Genomic DNA, 19,193 nt, shown 5'->3' on the forward strand with positions numbered 1-19,193 from the left:
TAGGGACCTACACACAAACAGACAAGTAGGGACTTACACACAAACTGACAGACAGACAAGTAGGGACTTACACACAAACTGACAGACAGACGAAGTAGGGACCTACACACAAACTGACATACAGACGAAGTAGGGACCTACACACAAACTGACAGACAGACGAAGTAGGGACCTACACACAAACTGACAGACAGACCAAGTAGGGACCTACACACAAACTGACAGACAGACCAAGTAGGGACCTACACACAAACTGACAGACAGACGAAGTAGGGACCGACACACAAACTGACAGACAGACGAAGCAGGGACCTACACACAAACTGACAGACAGACGAAGTAGGGACCTACACACAAACTGACAGACAGACGAAGTAGGGACCTACACACAAACTGACAGACAGACGAAGTAGGGACCTACACACAAACTGACAGACAGACGAAGTAGGGACCTACACACAAACTGACAGACAGACGAAGTAGGGACCTACACACAAACTGACAGACAGACGAAGTAGGGACCTACACACAAACTGACAGACAGACGAAGTAGGGACCTACACACAAACTGACAGACAGACCAAGTAGGGACCTACACACAAACTGACAGACAGACGAAGTAGGGACCTACACACAAACTGACAGACAGACCAAGTAGGGACCTACACACAAACTGACAGACAGACCAAGTAGGGACCTACACACAAACTGACAGACAGACGAAGTAGGGACCTACACACAAACTGACAGACAGACGAAGTAGGGACCTACACACAAACTGACAGACAGACCAAGTAGGGACCTACACACAAACTGACAGACAGACGAAGTAGGGACCTACACACAAACTGACAGACAGACCAAGTAGGGACCTACACACAAACTGACAGACAGACGAAGTAGGGACCTACACACAAACTGACAGACAGACGAAGTAGGGACCTACACACAAACTGACAGACAGACGAAGTAGGGACCTACACACAAACTGACAGACAGACCAAGTAGGGACCTACACACAAACTGACAGACAGACCAAGTAGGGACCTACACACAAACTGACAGACAGACGAAGTAGGGACCGACACACAAACTGACAGACAGACGAAGCAGGGACCTACACACAAACTGACAGACAGACGAAGTAGGGACCTACACACAAACTGACAGACAGACGAAGTAGGGACCTACACACAAACTGACAGACAGACGAAGTAGGGACCTACACACAAACTGACAGACAGACGAAGTAGGGACCTACACACAAACTGACAGACAGACGAAGTAGGGACCTACACACAAACTGACAGACAGACGAAGTAGGGACCTACACACAAACTGACAGACAGACGAAGTAGGGACCTACACACAAACTGACAGACAGACCAAGTAGGGACCTACACACAAACTGACAGACAGACGAAGTAGGGACCTACACACAAACTGACAGACAGACCAAGTAGGGACCTACACACAAACTGACAGACAGACCAAGTAGGGACCTACACACAAACTGACAGACAGACGAAGTAGGGACCTACACACAAACTGACAGACAGACGAAGTAGGGACCTACACACAAACTGACAGACAGACCAAGTAGGGACCTACACACAAACTGACAGACAGACGAAGTAGGGACCTACACACAAACTGACAGACAGACCAAGTAGGGACCTACACACAAACTGACAGACAGACGAAGTAGGGACCTACACACAAACTGACAGACAGACGAAGTAGGGACCTACACACAAACTGACAGACAGGGTCGTTATTCTAAAGCTGACAACTAGCACGCTAATCACTAGCGGACAACTAACACGCCAATCGCTAGCTGGCAGCTACGTCCGCTAACTACTAGCTAGCAGCCAGTGCCGTTAACTGCTATGTGGCAACGATTGTGCTAATCGTTAGCTGGCAACTGGTGTTTTAATTGCCAGCTGGCAGTTCAGGCCGTTAGCTGCCCACTGGCTAATCGCCAGTGGGCAGCTAATCGCTAGGGTGCAATTAGTGCATTAATCGCCAGCTGGCAGCTAGGGTCGCTAATAGCCAAGCGGCAACTAGCATCTTAATCACAAGATGACAACTAGAGCGCTAATCGCTAGCCGACAGCTAACCACCAGCTGGCAACTAGTGTACTAATCGCTAGCTGGCAACTTGTGTGTTAATTACCAGCTGGCAGCTTGGGCCGTTAATTGCCAAGTGGCAACTAGCGCGCTAACTAGCAGCGATGACTGCTAGTTACCAGCGGGCAGCTCGGGGACAATTAGCGCATTGATCGCTAGCTGGCAACTAGCGTGCTTAATCGCCAGCTGGCAGCTAGGGCCGCTGATCGCTAGCTGGCATGTCAGGCTGCTAATCGCACTCACACAATTACTGTGCCTACGGATAGGGACGGCGTGGCGCGATTGGGAGAGTGGCCGTGCCAGCAACCTGAGGGTTCCTGGTTCGATCCCACTTCACCCTTGCTCCTGATGGGTGGTGGTAAGCTCCCGCCATCGGTGTGTGAATGTGGAAATAGTATCAAAGCGCTTTGAGTACCTTGAAGGTAGAAAAGCGCTATACAAGTATAACCCATTTACTATTTACTAAGTGTCGCCATTTACCACTCCACTTCACCTTAAAGACAGCACACATCCCTTCCAGACAGTTTAAAAGTGTTTTTTCATAGCTGCCACTAATTTCACCTGCCTTATAAATTAAAAAAAACATGCCAGATTTATGCTGATATTGGATCGGTATCGGACAGTTTTCAAGGCTCCAATATCGGTTTTGTATCGGAAGTGAAAAAGTGATATTTCTTGTGTCTTTACTTATGAATATTATTCTGATCATTCGGAGTAGGACTCGGGTGTAGGAGCACCGTGACAAGAACAGAAGCACAAAGAAATCCAGAAAGATGTGAGTGAAAACAAGTCCTGACTGACACAAGTAGACCTGAGACAAGACCTGTGTGGGAGAGAGGAACGTTCCAGAACACACATATTCCAAAAAACAGCTTCAACACTGGGAGAGGAGGTGAGCGGAGAACATAAAAACAAAAACAAAAACAAAAAAAGGGGGTTTACCTCCTCTTGTCTCGTCTGATCGCAGCCAGCTGAACTGAGGACGGTCCTCAAACGCACCACGTACAGTAAGTATACTGTACATGATTGTGTGTTACAACGATTAACACAATTGAAGAATCTGAACTGAGCATGGTCCTCAAACGCACCACTTACTGTACGTGATTGTGTGTTACAATGATTAACACAGTTGAAGAATCTGAACTGAGGACGGTCCTCAAACGCACCACTTACTGTACGTGATTGTGTGTTACAATGATTAACACAGTTGAAGAATCTGAACAGAGGACGGTCCTCAAACGCACCACTTACTGTACGTGATTGTGTGTTACAACGATTAACACAGTTGAAGAATCTGAACTGAGGACGGTCCTCAAACGCACCACTTACTGTACGTGATTGTGTGTTACAACGGTTAACACAATTGAAGAATCTGAACTGAGTACGGTCCTCAAACGCACCATGTACAGTAAGTCTATTGTACATGATTGTGTGTTACAACGGTTAACACAATTGAAGAATCTGAACTGAGGACGGTCCTCAAACGCACCACGTACAGTAAGTGTACTGTACATGATTGTGTGTTACAACGATTAACACAGTTGAAGAATCTGAACTGAGCACGGTCCTCAAACGCACCACTTACTGTACGTGATTGTGTGTTACATCGGTTAACACAATTTAAGAACCTGAACTGAGGACGGTCCTCAAACGCACCACTTACTGTACGTGATTGTGTGTTACAACGGTTAACACAGTTGAAGACTCTGAACTGAGGACGGTCCTCAAACGCACCACGTACAGTAAGTATACTGTACATGATTGTGTGTTACAACAATTAACACAGTTGAAGAACCTGAACCGAGGACGGTCCTCAAACGCACCACTTACTGTACGTGATTGAGTGTTACAACGGTTAACACAATTGAAGAATCTGAACTGAGGACGGTCTTCAAACGCACCACGTACAGTAAGTCTATTGTACATGATTGTGTGTTACAACGATTAACACAATTGAAGAATCTGATCTGAGGACGGTCCTCAAACGCACCACTTACTGTACGTGATTGTGTGTTACAACGGTTAACACAATTGAAGAATCTGAACTGAGTACGGTCCTCAAACGCACCATGTACAGTAAGTCTATTGTACATGATTGTGTGTTACAACGGTTAACACAATTGAAGAATCTGAACTGAGGACGGTCCTCAAACGCACCACTTACTGTACGTGATTGTGTGTTACAACGGTTAACACAATTGAAGAATCTGAACTGAGGACGGTCCTCAAACGCACCGCTTACTGTACGTGATTGTGTGTTACAACGGTTAACACAATTGAAGAATCTGAACTGAGGACGGTCCTCAAACGCACCACTTACTGTACGTGATTGTGTGTTACAACGGTTAACACAATTGAAGAATCTGAACTGAGGACGGTCCTCAAACGCACCACTTACTGTACGTGATTGTGTGTTACAACGGTTAACACAATTGAAGAATCTGAACTGAGGACGGTCCTCAAACGCACCACGTTTTTCCTTTGCTCCTCAATCTTTTTGAGTTAGCCAAAAAGGAAAAAAAACGTTTGGGGAACCTCCGCCCTAAAGAAGTCCCGATGACTTGCCAATGCGGTCATATTTGTTGTACAGTAGGACGGGGATTCAAATGGCCCCCATTTGTCAGGGTTTACCTGACACATGAAACGTGACAAATTGCAGTAGTATCTTAAAATGAGTTTTTTAGCAGTTCAAACTTTGACCATAGTGTCAGTTGCTATGTAGAGTGGCGCTTTCCATCATTTTCAGCAGACTGCATTGCAAAATGATTAGCAGTCCACGGGAGGAATGGGTCCGTATCACATATGAGAACAAAGTATGTTGGAACCCTCCCTTTTACAGGGAAGTCCTCTCAGATTCTTTTGTTCTAAATAAAGCGAAGTGACTCGAGTTGAACTATTCTACAAAAAAAAAAAAGAAAAAGTACAGACAATAGCAATATCAGCGCGGAAGAGGAGACCCAGCTGTCTAAAGTTTCTGTGATTTCTGATCGTTTGTGAAGGCGCCAACGGGACTTCTGTGTGTGCACGTGTTGCCAGTTCAGCTTGTTGTTGTTGTTTAGTCTTGTTGATAAAGAGAACGTCTTTGTTATGTTGGACGTACAAAACAACCAGTAAGTGTCGGAATAATTGTATCTCAGTTATCACAAAACTTTGTGTTTCAATCGACGTCCCACTGGGGTGAGCTTTTCCTTGCCCTTATGTGGGCTTTGTACCGAGGATGTCGTTGTGGCTTGTGCAGCCCTTTGAGACACTTGTGATTTAGGGCTATATAAATAAACATTGATTGATTGATTGAATGAGTTCCCAGCGAATAGCTGTCTTTGATCTTACCAATCAAAAGGCTTGTAAAACTCCACTGTGTACGATGGGAAGCGACATGAAGGTGTCGGTTTCTTTGATGTATTGTAACCCACAGGAAGATTTTTGTCTTGACCCGAGATCTACAAAGCGGAGAGGAAGCAGGACCTGAACCCCCTCCAGGCACCTTTTCCTTGAACCGTTTTGTAACCAAAGGCAACGGCTGTTTATGACCCACGTCCCTTAGAAACAGCTGTTGCCATGTAATCAGGGAAAGTCCAAATAAAAGAGGAGGCGTACAATCTTTGGTCAGAGCGTGGTGGAAGAGGAGACCCAGCTGTCTAAAGTTTCTGTGATTTCTGATCGTTTGTGAAGGCGCCAACGGGACTTCTGTGTGTGCGCACGTGTTGCCAGTTCAGCTTGTTGTTGTTGTTGTTTAGTCTTGTTGATAAAGAGAACGTTGGTCCAGCACCTCTTTTGTTATGTTGGACGTACAAAACAACCAGTAAGTGTCAGAATAATTGTATCTCAGTTCTCACAAAACTTTGTGTTTCAATGAGTTCCCAGCGAAAAGCTGTCTTTGATCTTACCAATCAAAAGGCTTGTAAAACTCCACTGTGTACATGGTGTCGGTTTCTTTGATGTATTGTAACCCACAGGAAGAGTTTTGTCTTGACCCGAGATCTACAAAGCGGAGAGGAAGCAGGACCTGAACCCCCTCCAGGCACTTTTTCCTTAAACTGTTTTGTAACCAAAGGCAACGGCTGTTTATGACCCACGTCCCTTAGAAACAGCTGTTGCCATGTAATCAGGGAAAGTCCAAATATCTTTGGTCAGAGCATGGTGGAAGACTGCACAAAGAGTACAGCCCAGACGTTTCTCCTCAATGAGCTAAATTTAATTCTGTCGCTGTTTAATTCCTTGCTTCCTGTCTGTTTAATAGATGTCATCAGTAAGTGCTGTATTAACTGTGCCTCGGGCCTGGACTTGGACACTTGCGGTGTGGAAGAATTCCATCAGTTTTTGTGTTGCCACTTGGAGGCTAAATAGACATGTTCTAGTTTTTTTTACACTTGTAGTAATTCAACTAACTCATTTGAAAACCTGCTGCATACATATTTGAGTTCAAAATGTTGTTTTTTTAAAAAATAGTTGTAAGAAGGCAGACACAGCACAATCGGCGCCAGTGAGTATATTATCATTTCCAGTCATACAGAACAATACAATCCATAGAAGCTTCTTTCTTTCATCCACAACAATAACATTTGATATATTCATTTCAAAATCTTCACGTATTTCCCGCCTTGTACTGTACTTGGTTTATTGTCATGCCGCTCGTCTGGAGCAAATTGTTGCCGTGGCAACAAAACTGTGACAACAGCCCTTCCGATAAGGTGAGAGAGATGGATTTGACACACATGTGTTACGCACCTGGCTCACAATAAACACACATCTTCTTGAGCCCTAGGGCAGAAAAAGGCGACGGTGCTGGTGAAGAAAATGGTGCTGGTGCACGTTGGCACACCCGCTCGTCCCGCCCGGCTGGACTTCGCTTGACTGATTCCGAGCTGTACTTTGGCACTCTGGCAGGTAAACGAGAGCGAATGCAAGAAATATTCTGCTTTTACAAAAGGTAGTGCACATTTGCCACGTATCATTTCCCAGCTCTCAATACTGAATCTCCTTACGTCGTCGTGCTAATATTTTGGTGTACAAACCCGCTGTAAATAAACGAAGAACTGACTGGATCAAGTAGAAATGGCAATTTGACTCCAAACTGTGGTGAGAACGAGTAATTACCGTATATTCCGGACTATAAGCGGTTACTTTTTCCCCTAGCTTTGAACCCTGCGGCTTATAAAACGGTGCGCCTACTTGCATACACTGAAAAGGTGTTTTATTGTTTGTGCTATGGCGCCATCTTTTGGAGCGGTTTGCTCACTGCAGGTGCTGCGGGTTGAAAATGTACTTCCTGGAACCGGAAGTATAACAGTCCATTCATGCTCGAAAGCATTCTTCACTCCAAGCGACAACTCTTGAGTTTTACAATATAACTAAAACAATTCTAAACGGACTAAAGCGTCCCATGTGTGACGTGTGTAGGAGTGTTTTCATGCATATTTCGTAATGTAATCAGGCCAGCGTCGTTAGCTTCAGTGAACATGCTAACACATTAAAAACAAGTGTCTGTGTTAGTATTATTAACTTACTACTTTTTGTGTTGTTTCACTTTCGTAAATTCACCATTGAGTCTGTTCGGCTGATTGGAGAGCGAGCTTTCGCAGCTTGACCGTGACTTCTGTTTTGTTTGATCAGCCGTTTTACTGCCCTGTTTGGAAACAATTAATGTAAATAAACATTGACAAATATATTTCATCCCGGTATACACCTAATATATGTAAAAAAATGTATTTCTTCTAAAGTTTAGTGGGTGCGACTTAAATACCGGTACGCTCTATAGCCCGGAAAATACGGTAATTGATTACGATGATTTTTTTTAATACCACTAGTTTATTCTGAACTCCCGTTTCCATGCTAGCATGGCGTCGAGCTGAGTAAAGCTCGCCACAGTTGAGGTCCGCGTGGCTGCAGCTCAAATATTCTGCTTTTACAAAAGGTAGTGCACATTTGCCACGTATCATTTCCCAGCTCTCAATACTGAATCTCCTTACGTCGTCGTGCTAATATTTTGGTGTACAAACCCGCTGTAAATAAACGAAGAACTGACTGGATCAAGTAGAAATGGCAATTTGACTCCAAACTGTGGTGAGAACGAGTAATTACCGTATATTCCGGACTATAAGCGGTTACTTTTTTTCCCTAGCTTTGAACCCTGCGGCTTATAAAACGGCGCGCCTACTTTATTTCTTCGCAGAAATAACTTGCATACACTGAAAAGGGGTTTTATTGTTTGTGCTATGGCGCCATCTTTTGGAGCGGTTTGCTCACTGCAGGTGCTGCGGGTTGAAAATGTACTTCCTGGAACCGGAAGTATAACAGTCCATTCATGCTCGAAAGCATTCTTCACTCCACGCGACAACTCTTGAGTTTTACAATAAAACTAAAACAATTCTAAACGGACTAAAGCGTCCCATGTGTGACGTGTGTAGGAGTGTTTTCATGCATATTTCGTAATGTAATCAGGCCAGCGTCGTTAGCTTCAGTGAACATGCTAACACATTAAAAACAAGTGTCTGTGTTAGTATTATTAACTTACTACTTTTTGTGTTGTTTCACTTTCGTAAATTCACCATTGAGTCTGTTCGGCTGATTGGAGAGCGAGCTTTCGCAGCTTGACCGTGACTTCTGTTTTGTTTGATCAGCCGTTTTACTGCCCTGTTTGGAAACAATTAATGTAAATAAACATTTACAAATATATTTCATCCCGGTATACACCTAATATATGTAAAAATGTTTATTTCTTCTAAAGTTTAGTGGGTGCGACTTAAATACCGGTACGCTCTATAGCCTGGAAAATACGGTAATTGATTACGATGATTTTTTTAATACCACTAGTTTTTTCTGAACTCCTGTTTCCATGCTAGCATGGCGTCGAGCTGAGTAAAGCTTGCCATAGTTGAGGTCCGCGTGGCTGCAGCTCAAAGCTGACAAGTTCTTCTTCTGGCCACAAACTACGCTAGTTGGATTTTGTTGGTTGTCCCAGCGAACAACGCTCACTTCCCCGGCCCGGACGTGAGCGTCGTTAGGTTCAGTGAACATGCTAACACATTAAAAACAAGTGTCTGTGTTAGTACTATTAACTTACTACTTTTTGTGTTGTTTCACTTTCGTAAATTCACCATTGAGTCTGTTCGGCTGATTGGAGAGCGAGCTTTCGCAGCTTGACCATGACTTCTGTTTTGTTTGATCAGCCGTTTTACTGCCCTGTTTGGAAACAATTAGTGTAAATAAACATTTACAAATATATTTCATCCCGGTATACACCTAATATATGTAAAAATGTTTATTTCTTCTCAAATTTAGTGGGTGCGACTTAAATACCGGTACGCTCTATAGCCTGGAAAATACGGTAATTGATTACGATGATTTTTGTTAATACCACTAGTTTTTTTCTGAACTCCCGTTTCCATGCTAGCATGGCGTCGAGCGGAGTAAAGCTTGCCATAGTTGAGGTCCGCGTGGCTGCAGCTCAAATATTCTGCTTTTACAAAAGGTAGTGCACATTTGCCACGTATCATTTCCCAGCTCTCAATACTGAATCTCCTTACGTCGTCGTGCTAATATTTTGGTGTACAAACCCGCTGTAAATAAATGAAGAACTGACTGGATCAAGTAGAAATGGCAATTTGACTCCAAACTGTGGTGAGAACGAGTAATTACCGTATATTCCGGACTATAAGCAGTTACTTTTTTTCCCTAGCTTTGAACCCTGCGGCTTATAAAACGGCGCGCCTACTTTATTTCTTCGCAGAAATAACTTGCATACACTGAAAAGGGGTTTTATTGTTTGTGCTATGGCGCCATCTTTTGGAGCGGTTTGCTCACTGCAGGTGCTGCGGGTTGAAAATGTACTTCCTGGAACCGGAAGTATAACAGTCCATTCATGCTCGAAAGCATTCTTCACTCCAAGCGACAACTCTTGAGTTTTACAATATAACTAAAACAATTCTAAACGGACTAAAGCGTCCCATGTGTGACGTGTGTAGGAGTGTTTTCATGCATATTTCGTAATGTAATCAGGCCAGCGTCGTTAGCTTCAGTGAACATGCTAACACATTAACAAGTGTCTGTGTTAGTATTATTAACTTACTACTTTTTGTGTTGTTTCACTTTCGTAAATTCACCATTGAGTCTGTTCGGCTGATTGGAGAGCGAGCTTTCGCAGCTTGACCATGACTTCTGTTTTGTTTGATCAGCCGTTTTACTGCCCTGTTTGGAAACAATTAATGTAAATAAACATTGACAAATATATTTCATCCTGGTATACACCTAATATATGTAAAAATGTTTATTTATTCTCAAATTTGGTGGGTGCGGCTTAAATACCGGTACGCTCTATAGCCCGGAAAATACGGTAATTGATTACGATGATTTTTTTTAATACCACTAGTTTTTTCTGAACTCCCGTTTCCATGCTAGCATGGCGTCGAGCTGAGTAAAGCTTGCCATAGTTGAGGTCCGCGTGGCTGCAGCTCAAAGCTGACAAGTTCTTCTTCTGGCCACAAACTACGCTAGTTGGATTTTGTTGGTTGTCCCAGCGAACAACGCTCACTTCCCCGGCCCGGACGTGAGCGACGATGGCGACTTTCCCCCGGCTGTCTTACGTGGGAGGCCGACGGCGGCGGCGGCGTGTGTGTGTGTGTGTGTGTGTGGCACGGTCAGTGAGAAGTGTGAGGGTACTCAGGGTTAAGAAATGAGAAGCCTTGGAACTCGTCCTGGTCCAAGTTGGCTATAAGCTCCTGATCTGGGGGGGTCAGCTCTGGGGGGTGGCGTGTGAAAAAGCGGTCAAAGTTCTCGGCGTCACGCCCGCACTGCCATGGAAGAGGAGAGAGGGAGAGAGAGAGAGAAGATGGAGGGATGGGAGAGAGTGTGATGAGGAATGTGAGCAAAACAAACGGGGGGGAGAAAAAGGGGAGATAGAACTAAAAAACATGGCATTAACCAATCAAATCGCTCACAGCCGAGACTGCGGCTTTTCATTGGTGGACTGCGTGAGCCGTGGTCATTGGTCAGGTGTTAGAGTAGTGACCAATGACGGGTGATGTCGGGGTGCTGGGAACAAGCCACGTACCTCCCTGGCATGATTTCATCTCTCTACGGACATGCTAGTGCTAGCTAAGCAGGAGGAGAGCAGCTACTTCGTGTACTCACAGATTTCGGCTTGAAAGGCGGCTGAACTTCTTTACTCTCCAGTTTTTCCCAGTCGATGTAGCGGAAGAAGGCGTGCTCCTTGATGTCCCTCTCGCCCTCGGGGCCACAGCCCAGACGCTTGCCTGGATTCTTGGTCATCAGCTAGAAATCACACACGTCATCAATCATCTTTGTGTGTGAAGTGAAGTGAATTATATTTATATAGCGCTTTTTCTCAAGTGACTCAAAGCGCTTTCTTTCTTTAGTTTATTTGGAACATGAACACACTTACATCATAACACATCACACAATTTCATATCATTTCATTTTACATCATGCCCGAAAAGGAGTAGGAAGAAGCAAAGTTTATTTAATCCTACCCCTTTCCCACTTCAAAGCGTTTACAAATATATACACAGGTAAAAGCCAGTAAATTAGAATATTTTGAAAAACTTGATTTATTTCAGTAATTGCATTCAAAAGGTGTAACTTGTACATTATATTTATTCATTGCACACAGACTGATGCATTCAAATGTTTATTTCATTTAATTTTGATGATTTGAAGTGGCAACAAATGAAAATCCAAAATTCCGTGTGTCACAAAATTAGAATATTACTTAAGGCTAATACAAAAAAGGGATTTTTAGAAATGTTGGCCAACTGAAAAGTATGAAAATGAAAAATATGAGCATGTACAATACTCAATACTTGGTTGGAGCTCCTTTTGCCTCAATTACTGCGTTAATGCGGCGTGGCATGGAGTCGATGAGTTTCTGGCACTGCTCAGGTGTTATGAGAGCCCAGGTTGCTCTGATAGTGGCCTTCAACTCTTCTGCGTTTTTGGGTCTGGCATTCTGCATCTTCCTTTTCACAATACCCCACAGATTTTCTATGGGGCTAAGGTCAGGGGAGTTGGCGGGCCAATTTAGAACAGAAATACCATGGTCCGTAAACCAGGCACGGGTAGATTTTGCGCTGTGTGCAGGCGCCAAGTCCTGTTGGAACTTGAAATCTCCATCTCCATTGAGCAGGTCAGCAGCAGGAAGCATGAAGTGCTCTAAAACTTGCTGGTAGACGGCTGCGTTGACCCTGGATCTCAGGAAACAGAGTGGACCGACACCAGCAGATGACATGGCACCCCAAACCATCACCCAACCATGCAAATTTTGCATTTCCTTTGGAAATCGAGGTCCCAGAGTCTGGAGGAAGACAGGAGAGGCACAAGATCCACGTTGCCTGAAGTCTAGTGTAAAGTTTCCACCATCAGTGATGGTTTGGGGTGCCATGTCATCTGCTGGTGTCGGTCCACTCTGTTTCCTGAGATCCAGGGTCAACGCAGCCGTCTACCAGCAAGTTTTAGAGCACTTCATGCTTCCTGCTGCTGACCTGCTCTATGGAGATGGAGATTTCAAGTTCCAACAGGACTTGGCGCCTGCACACAGCGCAAAATCTACCCGTGCCTGGTTTACGGACCATGGTATTTCTGTTCCAAATTGGCCCGCCAACTCCCCTGACCTTAGCCCCATAGAAAATCTGTGGGGTATTGTGAAAAGGAAGATGCAGAATGCCAGACCCAAAAACGCAGAAGAGTTGAAGGCCACTATCAGAGCAACCTGGGCTCTCATAACACCTGAGCAGTGCCAGAAACTCATGGACTCCATGCCACGCCGCATTAACGCAGTAATTGAGGCAAAAGGAGCTCCAACCAAGTATTGAGTATTGTACATGCTCATATTTTTCATTTTCATACTTTTCAGTTGGCCAACATTTCTACAAATCCCTTTTTTGTATTAGCCTTAAGTAATATTCTAATTTTGTGACACACGGAATTTTGGATTTTCATTTGTTGCCACTTCAAATCATCAAAATTAAATGAAATAAACATTTGAATGCATCAGTCTGTGTGCAATGAATAAATATAATGTACAAGTTACACCTTTTGAATGCAATTACTGAAATAAATCAAGTTTTTCAAAATATTCTAATTTACTGGCTTTTACCTGTATTAGCATAGTATACATTATTAATGTTGTAAATACAAATCTTAATGTATCGAGAAAGGGTCGTAAAGAGGTAGGCATTTTTCGGAGGTCTCAAGAAGGTACAAAATACAAGAATGTGTGTGTGAGAGTGTGTGTGCGTGTGTGTGTGTGTGTGTGTGTGTGTGTGTGTGTGTGTGTGTGTGTGTGTGTGTGTGTGTGTGTGTGAGTGGTCTCACCCCCTTGCAGATTGCGACCGCCTCTTTAGACATGGATTTTGGGTAGGAGACGTGATGCTCCATGATGGACTGGAACAACTCGTCTTCATCCTCTCCGTCGAAAGGTGGCTGGACATGAAAACATCAACAAACGTAAATATTCTGCTCACTATTTTGTGTTCTTTATAAAAAAAAAAAGTGTTATGATTCCAACCTGCCCTGCAAGCATTTCATAGAGTAGAACTCCAAAGGCCCACCAGTCTACAGACTTGCCATAGGGCTGGTAGGCTATGATCTGCAAAACAGAGTTGAAAGGGCTGAGTGTCGTCGAGGGGCAAGACGAGCGCTCGGTGAGTGAACACACCTCGGGTGCGATGTAGTCCGGGGTTCCGCAGAACGTCTTTGTGGTGACGCTGTCGTTCATGTTCTCCTTGCACATGCCGAAGTCGGCGATCTTTATGTGGCCTTCCGAGTCCAGCATCACGTTGTCCAGCTTGAGGTCCCTGCAGGCACACTTGCAGGTGATAAGTACATACTACGCTCCCAGGAGGATTGTGAACCGGCACGCAGCTTCAGCCAGCAGACCAACACGCTCACCGATACACGATCCCTTTGACGTGGAGGAAAAAGAGGCCGGTGGCGATCTCAGCGGCATAGAAGCTGGAACACACATGGAAGGTTTGGCTTTTTCTTTGAGGTTTCTGTGGTCTTTAAATGACCGGACTCACACTATTATGTTAGATCCACTATGGACTGGACTCTCACACTATTATGTTAGATCCACTATGGACTGGACTCTCACACTATTATGTTAGATCCACTATGGACTGGACTCTCACTATTATGTTAGATCCACTATGGACTGGACTCTCACTATTATGTTAGATCCACTATGGACTAGACTCTCACTATTATGTTAGATCCACTATGGACTGGACTCTCACACTATTATGTTAGATCCACTATGGACTGGACTCTCACTATTATGTTAGATCCACTATGGACTGGACTCTCACACTATTATGTTAGATCCACTATGGACTGGACTCCCATTATTATGTTAGATCCACTATGGACTGGACTCTCACTATTATGTTAGATCCACTATGGACTGGACTCTCACTATTATGTTAGATCCACTATGGACTGGACTCTCACTATTATGTTAGATCCACTATGGACTGGACTCTCACTATTATGTTAGATCCACTATGGACTAGACTCTCACTATTATGTTAGATCCACTATGGACTGGACTCTCACACTATTATGTTAGATCCACTATGGACTGGACTCTCACTATTATGTTAGATCCACTATGGACTGGACTCTCACTATTATGTTAGATCCACTATGGACTGGACTCTCACACTATTATTATTATTATGCTGATGACAGCCAACTCTACATGCCCCTAAAGCTGACCAACACGCCGGATTGTAGTCAGCTGGAGGCGTGTCTTAATGAAATTAAACAATGGATGTCCGCTAACTTCTTGCAACTCAACGCCAAGAAAACGGAAATGCTGATTATCGGTCCTGCTAAACACCGACATTTATTTAATAATACCACCTTAACATTTGACAACCAAACAATTACACAAGGCGAATCAGTAAAGAATCTGGGTATTATCTTCCACCCAACTCTCTCCTTTGAGTCACACATTAAGAGTGTTACTAAAACAACTCTCTCCTTTGAGTCACACATTAAGAGTGTTACTAAAACGGCCTACTTTCATCTCCGTAATATCGCTAAAATTCGTTCTATTTTATCCACTAGCGACGCTGAGATCATTATTCATGCGTTTGTTACGTCTCGTCTCGACTACTGTAACGTATTATTTTCGGGTCTCCCTATGTCTAGCATTAAAAGATTACAGTTGGTACAAAATGCAGCTGCTAGACTTTTGACAAGAACAAGAAAGTTTGATCATATTACGCCTATACTGTATATACACCTTTATATACATATATATATATACCTATACTGGCTCACCTGCACTGGCTTCCTGTGCACTTAAGAAGTGACTTTAAGGTTTTACTACTTACGTATAAAATACTACACGGTCTAGCTCCGTCCTATCTTGTCGATTGCATTGTACCATATGTCCCGGCAAGAAATCTGCGTTCAAAGAACTCTGGCTTATTAGTGATTCCCAGAGCCCAAAAAAAGTCTGCGGGCTATAGAGCGTTTTCTATTGGGGCTCCAGTACTATGGAATGCCCTCCCGGTAACAATTAGAGATGCTACCTCAGTAGAAGCATTTAAGTCCCATCTTAAAACTCATTTGTATACTCTAGCCTTTAAATAGCCCCCCTGTTAGACCAGTTGATCTGCCGTTTCTTTTCTTTTCTCCTCTGCTCCCCTTTTCCTTGAGGGGGGGGGGGCACAGGTCCGGTGGCCATGGATGAAGTGCTGGCTGTCCAGAGTCGGGACCCGGGGTGGACCGCTCGCCTGTGCATCGGCTGGGAACATCTCTGCGCTGCTGACCCGTCTCCGCTCGGGATGGTGTCCTGCTGGCCCCACTATGGACTGGACTCTTACTATTATGTTGGATCCACTATGGACTGGACTCTCACACTATTATGTTAGATCCACTATGGACTGGACTCTCACACTATTATGTTGGATCCACTATGGACTGGACTCTCACAATATTATGTCAGACCCACTCGACATCCATTGCTTTCGGTCTCCCCTAGAGGGGGGGGGGTTACCCACATATGCGGTCCTCTCCAAGGTTTCTCATAGTCATTCACATCGACGTCCCACTGGGGTGAGTTTTTCCTTGCCCGTATGTGGGCTTTGTACCGAGGATGTCGTTGTGGCTTGTGCAGCCCTTTGAGACACTTGTGATTTAGGGCTATATAAATAAAGATTGATTGATTGATTGATTGATTGACTATTATGTTAGACCCACTATGGACTGGACTCTCACTATTATGTTAGATCCACTATGGACTGGACTCTCACTATTATGTTAGATCCACTATGGACTGGACTCACACTATTATGCTAGATCCACTATGGACTGGACTCTCACACTATTATGTTAGATCCACTATGGACTGGACTCTCACACTATTATGTTAAATCCACTATGGACTGGACTCTCACACTATTATGTTAGATCCACTATGGACTGGACTCTCACACTATTATGTTAGATCCACTATGGACTGGACTCTCACACTATTATGTTAGATCCACTATGGACTGGACTCTCACACTATTATGTTAGATCCACTATGGACTGGACTTTCACACTATTATGTTAGATCCACTATGGACTGGACTCTCACACTATTATGTTAAATCCACTATGGACTGGACTCTCACTATTATGTTAGATCCACTATGGACTGGACTCTCACTATTATGTTAGATCCACTATGGACTGGACTCTCACTATTATGTTAGATCCACTATGGACTGGACTCTCACTATTATGTTAGATCCACTATGGACTGGACTCTCACTATTATGTTAGATCCACTATGGACTGGACTCTCACACTATTATGTTAGATCCACTATGGACTGGACTCACACTATTATGTTAGATCCACTATGGACTGGACTCACACTATTATGTTAGATCCACTATGGACTGGACTCTCTCTATTATGTTAGATCCACTATGGACTGGACTCACACACTATTATGTTAGATCCACTATGGACTGGACTCTCACACTATTATGTTAGATCCACTATGGACTGGACTCTCACACTATTATGTTAGATCCACTATGGACTGGACTCTCACACTATTATGTTAGATCCACTATGGACTGGACTCTCACTATTATGTTAGATCCACTATGGACTGGACTCTCACTATTATGTTAGATCCACTATGGACTGGACTCTCACAATTATGTTAGATCCACTATGGACTGGACTCTCACACTATTATGTTAGATCCACTATGGACTGGACTCTCACACTATTATGTTAGATCCACTATGGACTGGACTCACACTATTATGTTAGATCCACTATGGACTGGACTCACACTATTATGTTAGATCCACTATGGACTGGACTCTCTCTATTATGTTAGATCCACTATGGACTGGACTCACACACTATTATGTTAGATCCACTATGGACTGGACTCTCACACTATTATGTTAGATCCACTATGGACTGGACTCTCACACTATTATGTTAGATCCACTATGGACTGGACTCTCACACTATTATGTTAGATCCACTATGGACTGGACTCTCACTATTATGTTAGATCCACTATGGACTGGACTCTCACTATTATGTTAGATCCACTATGGACTGGACTCACACTATTATGCTAGATCCACTATGGACTGGACTCTCACACTATTATGTTAGATCCACTATGGACTGGACTCTCACACTATTATGTTAAATCCACTATGGACTGGACTCTCACACTATTATGTTAGATCCACTATGGACTGGACTCTCACACTATTATGTTAGATCCACTATGGACTGGACTCTCACACTATTATGTTAGATCCACTATGGACTGGACTCTCACACTATTATGTTAGATCCACTATGGACTGGACTCTCACACTATTATGTTAGATCCACTATGGACTGGACTCTCACACTATTATGTTAGATCCACTATGGACTGGACTCTCACACTATTATGTTAGATCCACTATGGACTGGACTTTCACACTATTATGTTAGATCCACTATGGACTGGACTCTCACACTATTATGTTAAATCCACTATGGACTGGACTCTCACTATTATGTTAGATCCACTATGGACTGGACTCTCACTATTATGTTAGATCCACTATGGACTGGACTCTCACTATTATGTTAGATCCACTATGGACTGGACTCTCACTATTATGTTAGATCCACTATGGACTGGACTCTCACACTATTATGTTAGATCCACTATGGACTGGACTCACACTATTATGTTAGATCCACTATGGACTGGACTCACACTATTATGTTAGATCCACTATGGACTGGACTCTCTCTATTATGTTAGATCCACTATGGACTGGACTCACACACTATTATGTTAGATCCACTATGGACTGGACTCTCACACTATTATGTTAGATCCACTATGGACTGGACTCTCACACTATTATGTTAGATCCACTATGGACTGGACTCTCACACTATTATGTTAGATCCACTATGGACTGGACTCTCACTATTATGTTAGATCCACTATGGACTGGACTCTCACACTATTATGTTAGATCCACTATGGACTGGACTCTCACTATTATGTTAGATCCACTATGGACTGGACTCGCACACTATTATGTTAGATCCACTATGGACTGGACTCTCTCACTATTATGTTAGATCCACTATGGACTGGACTCTCACTATTATGTTAGATCCACTATGGACTGGACTCTCACTATTATGTTAGATCCACTATGGACTGGACTCTCACACTATTATGTTAGATCCACTATGGACTGGACTCTCACTATTATGTTGGATCCACTATGGACTGGACTCTCACTATTATGTTAGATGCACTATGGACTGGACTCTCACTATTATGTTAGATCCACTATGGACTGGACTCTCACTATTATGTTAGATCCACTATGGACTGGACTCATACACTATTATGTTAGATCCACTATGGACTGGACTCTCACACTATTATGTTAGATCCACTATGGACTGGACTCTCACACTATTATGTTAGATCCACTATGGACTGGACTCTCACACTATTATGTTAGATCCACTATGGACTGGACTCTCACTATT

The 19,193-nt window shown here is 43.6% G+C and overlaps 1 protein-coding gene and 1 long non-coding RNA gene across 5 annotated transcripts in view; both read right to left on the reverse strand.

The window, feature by feature from the left end:
- LOC133570252 (protein kinase C beta type-like) overlaps positions 1-19,193 on the reverse strand; it is a 123,547-nt gene that overhangs the window by 2,629 nt on the left and 101,725 nt on the right. For 2 of the 4 annotated variants that reach the window (XM_061923066.2, XM_061923067.2), the window contains exons 12-17: positions 14,034-14,096; positions 13,801-13,939; positions 13,651-13,731; positions 13,458-13,565; positions 11,259-11,399; positions 9,479-10,918 (exon numbers count right to left, since the gene is read on the reverse strand). In XM_061923066.2, coding sequence (XP_061779050.1) covers positions 10,766-10,918; positions 11,259-11,399; positions 13,458-13,565; positions 13,651-13,731; positions 13,801-13,939; positions 14,034-14,096 — 685 coding nt within the window. In that variant the 3' untranslated portion in view covers positions 9,479-10,765. Of the gene's footprint in view, positions 1-9,478; positions 10,919-11,258; positions 11,400-13,457; positions 13,566-13,650; positions 13,732-13,800; positions 13,940-14,033; positions 14,097-19,193 lie in introns of those variants that run through there. The other 2 variants (XM_061923065.2, XM_061923068.2) reach the window with 1 other exon arrangement.
- On the reverse strand, positions 6,603-9,423 carry LOC140679953 (uncharacterized). Its single transcript, XR_012051228.1, has 2 exons — positions 9,372-9,423; positions 6,603-8,822 (listed from the first exon to the last, which is right to left on the reverse strand). It is a non-coding gene; the product is annotated as an uncharacterized lncRNA (long non-coding RNA).

Source organism: Nerophis lumbriciformis, linkage group LG27 (genome assembly GCF_033978685.3).
Source record: "Nerophis lumbriciformis linkage group LG27, RoL_Nlum_v2.1, whole genome shotgun sequence".
NCBI classification, from domain to species: domain Eukaryota; kingdom Metazoa; phylum Chordata; class Actinopteri; order Syngnathiformes; family Syngnathidae; genus Nerophis; species Nerophis lumbriciformis.